The sequence below is a fragment of the Nylanderia fulva genome, unplaced genomic scaffold (assembly GCF_048542155.1).
Source record: "Nylanderia fulva isolate GAGA-0341 unplaced genomic scaffold, ASM4854215v1 Scaffold609, whole genome shotgun sequence".
Lineage (NCBI taxonomy): Eukaryota > Metazoa > Arthropoda > Insecta > Hymenoptera > Formicidae > Nylanderia > Nylanderia fulva.
The window spans coordinates 1-5537 of NW_028190709.1; the positions used below are offsets into that span (position 1 = coordinate 1).

A 5537-nucleotide genomic window follows, 5' to 3' on the forward strand; every position below is an offset into this window, starting at 1 on the left:
TGAGAGCCCCTACTCCGGAGAGTTCCCCCTCTCCAGGCCGCCGCAGGCCCGAGCCGCCGAAACGAAGGACCTCAGAACAGTCCCGAATTTCGTCAGTTCTCTGCGCGACACCGAACAGTACAGTCGCACTTCTAAATTCTAACTCTGAGTCCAAATTCTAACTCTAATTCTAAAATTCTAACTCTAAGTATAATATCCTAACTCTAAAATCTAAATTCTAAGTCTAAGTCTAAATTCTAAGTTCTAGTTTCAAATCCTGTACTACTATACGAATAAATTAGTGTATTCATGTGTGAAAACTAGTGTTCAGTACTCCTCAAAACTTCCACTCCCGTGATAAAATACGACAGCGTTTAAATCTATCATACGGCATTTGAATTCAGAATAATTTAAACTGTTTTGGAGCGGACCACCGCTCATCACAGTTAGAATTAACATTCTCAGCATTTGCCAAAATAAGGAATTGATAGTGAGGTCCGCCGCATATCAACCCTCCTTATTTGAGTAATCATTCAGAGGATGCATCAAATTCAATATGCCTAAGACGCGACGCGCGGGAAGGAAGAATCAACTACGAAAACTAAACCGACTCTATCGTGAATCAGCGACCGAGGAATACTCTCAATTTCTCGGAGTGGAGTATCAGGCCGATCCTGAATACGAGGACATTTTCAACATTAAAAATAATAAGAGCGACGAACTCCTACAGTGGAAGTGCATACCAATAACGTTCCAACCACGACGCCTGCCGCCGCCAAACATCCCAGTGAACGATCCTCGCCGCACGCACTACCTCCAAGTACGAGCCGACACGATCAAGAAAGTGCTACTAAAGGTAAGTGAAATTCATGTTAACCTGAGGAATCGCGCGTGTTAGCAAATTCAGAGACGGTTTTACCACGTGGAAGAGAACATTCTAGAAAAATCTCCGACGCATTTTTCCTCTTTTCCATCGTCACTGCGGAAGCTATAAAAAAAGGGTCAGGCTATAAAACTAGGGTCGTCCACTGCACACGGTACAACTCTCGAACTTCTAACACGGAAAAACGCAAATAATTCAATCTTTTAAAAATCTTCGTGTCTCAAGAAATAACTTCGTAAATCCGTACAACAAAGTAGTCATTTAAACAATAAACTATTAAGAACACTCTCGATTTACCAACAGTATACCGACGTACGTTCTTTTATCGACGATCTTACCAACGATTTACCACCGGCTTATACCGACGGCCTTTACCGACGATCGTTACCGATAGTTGCCGACGTTATATCGACGCCACATCGACTCACTTTACCGACATTTACCGACCTCTCGACAACGCCCGGTCTCATCAACCATCTACGAGCGAACAACGCATGATCTTTTAATACAACTAACGTGGCAAGTATAGATGTGCCCAATCCCCTTTAGAGGTGTAACCCCTCTTCCAGGAGTTAATCTCCTAATACCTCTCGAGCCTCCGTATTACTGTCAAGTCGGTATCGGGTACATCCATTTTGAAACTAAAGCCGCTCTTTGTCTTTCATGCTTCGCCGCGTTACCTCGAACTTCTCAATTGTTCTGGACGCGGATCCGGAAACATAGCCTAACCATAGGTGGATTATTAGTTGGGATAGTTTGCGGAACTTGCAGCAACCGCCTCACCCTCTCACGGGCGGGTGACCTATGCGAACTTTGCGAGTCTGTATACGAAGACTACTCGCGTAACCCAGATAGGGTCCCGGCGAGGATAGAAGACGGAACCACGATCATAACTGTAGAATTACAGATAGGCTCCACGCCGTAACTGCTACTTTAAGGGTAACACATTCTTTCCCTTTCCTCCGCATCGTGCAACCTTTGTCGGAAAACCCTTCGTCGTGGGTATCCCCGGAAAAATTTCCGTAATACGACGTTGTCTCGCGCAATAGTTCGAGTACGTGCAACGCGAATCATACACTCGCGAATAACACGCCGCGACTGCGAACGGGACGTAACAGGTAAAAGAACGTATGTCGGTATATCGTCGGTAATGTCGGTAAAAGAACGTATGTTGGTATATTGTCGATAACGTCGGTAAAAGAACGTATGTCGGTATATCGTCGGTAATGTTGGTAAATCGAAAGTGTTCTCAATTGATTATTGTTTAAATGACTACTTTGTTGTACGGATTTACGAAGTTATTTCTTGAGACACAAGATTTTTAAGAAATTGATCTATTTGCGTTTTTCCGTGTTAGAATTCCGAGGGTGGCACCGCATGTGGTGGTCGACCCTAGTTTTATAGCCCGACCTTTTTTTTATAGCTTCCGCAGTGACGATGGAAAAGAGGAAAAATGCGTCGGAGATTTTTCTAGAATGTTCTCTTCCACGTGGTAGAAGCGTCTCTGAATTTGCTAACACGCGCGATTCCTTAGGTTAACGTGAATTTCACTTACCTTTAGTAGCACTTTCTTGATCGTGTCGGCTCGTACTTGGAGGTAGTGCGTGCGGCGAGGGTCGTTCACTGGGATGTTTGGCGGCGGCAGGCGTCGTGGTTGGAACGTTATTGGTATGCACTTCCACTGTAGGAGTTCGTCGTTGTTATTATTTTTAATGTTGAAAATGTTCTCGTATTCAGGATCGGCCTGATATTCCACTCCGAGGAATTGAGAATATTCCTCGGTCGCTGATTCGCGATAAAGTCGGTTTAGTTTTCGTAATTGATTCTTCCTTCCTGCGCGTCGGGTCTTAGGCATATTGAATTTGATGCATCCTCTGAATGATTACTCAAATAAGGAGGGTTGATATGCGGCGGACCTCACTATCAATTCCTTATTTTGGCAAATGCTGAGAATGTTAATTCTGACTGTGATGAGCGGTGGTCCGCTCCAAACACAGTTTGAATTATTCTGAATTCAAACGCCGTATGACAAATTTAAACGCTATCGTATTTTATCACGGGAGTGGAAGTTTTGAAGAATACTGAACACTAGTTTTCACACATGAATACACTGATTTATTCGTATAGTAGTACAAAATTCGAGACTAAAACTTAGAATTAGAATTTAGATTTAGACTTAGAATTTAGAGTTAGAATATTATACTTAGAGTTAGAATTTTAGAATTAGAGTTAGGATTTAGAATTTGGACTTAGAGTTAGAATTTAGGAGTGCGACTATACTGTTCGGTGTCGCGCAGAGAACTGCCGAAATTCGGGACTGCTCTGAGGTCCTTCGTTTCGGCGGCTCGGGCCTGCGGCGGCCTGGAGAGGGGGAACTCTCCGGAGTAGGGGCTCTCACCGTGGTGGGAGATCCTTAGGCGCTACGAAGCGCCACGCTTAGTTTCTAGGCGGAGTTAAGCGTCATGGCCGGCTTTGGCGCGCTTTTCAAATAGCGTTTAAGGAACTTGGAGTAAACGAAAAAATTTATACGGCCGGACGTGACACAAGAGATTGGTTAGGGAGTCCCATAATGCTCCTATCAGGTGTAGACTACATCCATATACGGTATGTAGTGCGTATCCATGGATGATGGTGTCGATTGCTAATTTAACAATGCGAATGATCATGAATATTCCAACGACTCCGGCCGTGGCTGATCCAAAGCTCATGAATCCTCTCCATATTTTCGCAGCGGTGTTGTCTACGATTTTATTGAGTAATTCTTCGTCTAGTAGGTTGTATAGCGAGACGGAGTTGGCGTTAACTGGATGTCCGGTGAGTCCACGTGCAATGGCGTTGAGTAGTGCCGGTTTCTCTGCGGGAAACATGATGTGGTCTCTTAATTTTTCTATGTCTTGCTGGGTGTAGATTCCACTGACAGCTAATGGTCCGGGTGTTAAATAACTCCAGGTAAGAGATGCCATGGGTCGTAGTTGTTGAGGTGACAACTGTCTTATTTGCACTTTTGGTGTGAACTGTACCCAGGTGTCTTCTATTCTATATAACGTTGGCAATTCCAGAGAGCATTCTCGTTCGTTCCCGATCTTTGTGACGATTCTTGATTTGGGTGTGAGGAAGTAAGAAGAGTTTCTAACGGTTACGGGTAACTCGTTATAGCATTCTTTGGTTGGACGTACGGTGACTTCTACAGGGATGCATTTTATGATCTGGACAGCTTCTCCAGTGGTGACGGCCATGTATCCCGGTGACTTCATAAGACTGTACGCGAATTCATCAGGCAAGAGAGTTGCAAAAGATAAGGCATTAGTTATGACTTGTCTTTCCAATTCACATTTTTGTTGCATGACATTATGATATAATGATGTCATCTGATGTCGTATGTGTTTTTCGACATATACAAATTTAGAATTCATGTAAGTAAATATATCGAGGTTGTCCACGGGAATCGTACCTTTATTGGCAAAGGTTTGGCCTTGCTTGGTTTCCAGGATAAATAACTTCGGATGTTCCGTGCGAAGCAGAGTGTATCCGCATAATGGTTGTTCTTTAGTCTTGGTTAAAGCGAATGTGATGTCTTGCGTAGTGAGACTGTAGATGATGGGAGAATCGTCGCCTGCTATCCTGGTCACTAGTCCTTCGTATAAAACATCGTATTGGTTAAAGTTGCAGGATTTCATTGGTACTGGTTTCCAAAAAGTATAACCGTCGTCAGAGTCCAAACAGAAGCTATCGGCCAGTGTACAGATGGTTCCTGATCTTAGCTTGATTTTTCCATGTTCGAGTTGTACTGGCACATAAGATGATTTCAGTGAGATTTTCGCAACTGCTTGAACAATTACGTTATCCCATGTGCCGTAAGGGTCAGAGTATTGCGTACCCTTACATGTTCCGTCGGCTTTCAATTCACCGGCTGTAACGGTTCACCTTTCCCGACGCCGCGGATCGGCTCGCCGGTTCCAGGATTCGGGAGGAAGGGGGAGATTCAGACTCGCTTATTTCTTATTAACAATGCTTTGGTTTATTCAAAAAGAAACAAGTAAACAAAATGATTGTTGGCATAAAGCCTAAATAGAGAAACTTATTGACTACTCGGTATAAACGAAATGTTTGTTGGCATAAAGCCCTAAATAGAGAAACTTATTGACTACTCGGTATAAACGAAATGTTTGTTGGCATAAAGCCCTAAATAGAGAAACTTATTGACTACTCGGTATAAACAAAATAAGGAGGCGTATAGCCTGTAGCGGTGTCCGGAAAAGATTTACAAATTACCCGGTATAACTTTGAGATACGGTGTACGGAGGCGTATAGCCTATAGCAGGGAGAAACCGGAAACCCGGCGTAATGACGAGAAACCCGTCACCCGGTGTATAGCAGGAAGAGACCGGAAACCGGGAAACCCGGCGTAACAACGAGAAACCCGTTGCCCGGCGTGTAGCAGGAAGAGACCGGAAACCGGGAAACCCGGCGTAACAACGAGAAACCCGTTGCCCGGCGTGTAGCAGGAAGAGACCGGAAACCGGGAAACCCGGCGTAACAACGAGAAACCCGTTGCCCGATACTAAAGGTAGGAGGCCAGAAACCGAGAAACCCGGCGTAACAACGAGAAGCCCGTTGCCTGGCTAGGAGGTCCGGAACAGGACTGGTGTCGGCTCATCCGTCGAGCCGGCTTATA

The 5537-nt window shown here is 44.5% G+C and overlaps 1 protein-coding gene across 1 annotated transcript; it reads right to left on the reverse strand.

Moving 5' to 3' along the window:
* Nucleotides 1-3357: 3357 nt before the first annotated feature.
* Nucleotides 3358-4772, reverse strand: LOC146720783 (uncharacterized). The gene has a single exon (XM_085488028.1). The coding sequence runs from the start codon at nucleotides 4537-4539 to the stop codon at nucleotides 3358-3360; it is 1182 nt and encodes a 393-aa protein (XP_085344154.1). The 5' UTR covers nucleotides 4540-4772.
* Between the last annotated feature and the right edge of the window lie 765 nt (nucleotides 4773-5537).

Excerpts from the sequence above, each read along its gene's own strand:
- LOC146720783 (XM_085488028.1), bottom strand. The coding sequence starts at position 4,539 with ATGAAATCCTGCAACTTTAACCAATACGATGTTTTATACGAAGGACTA.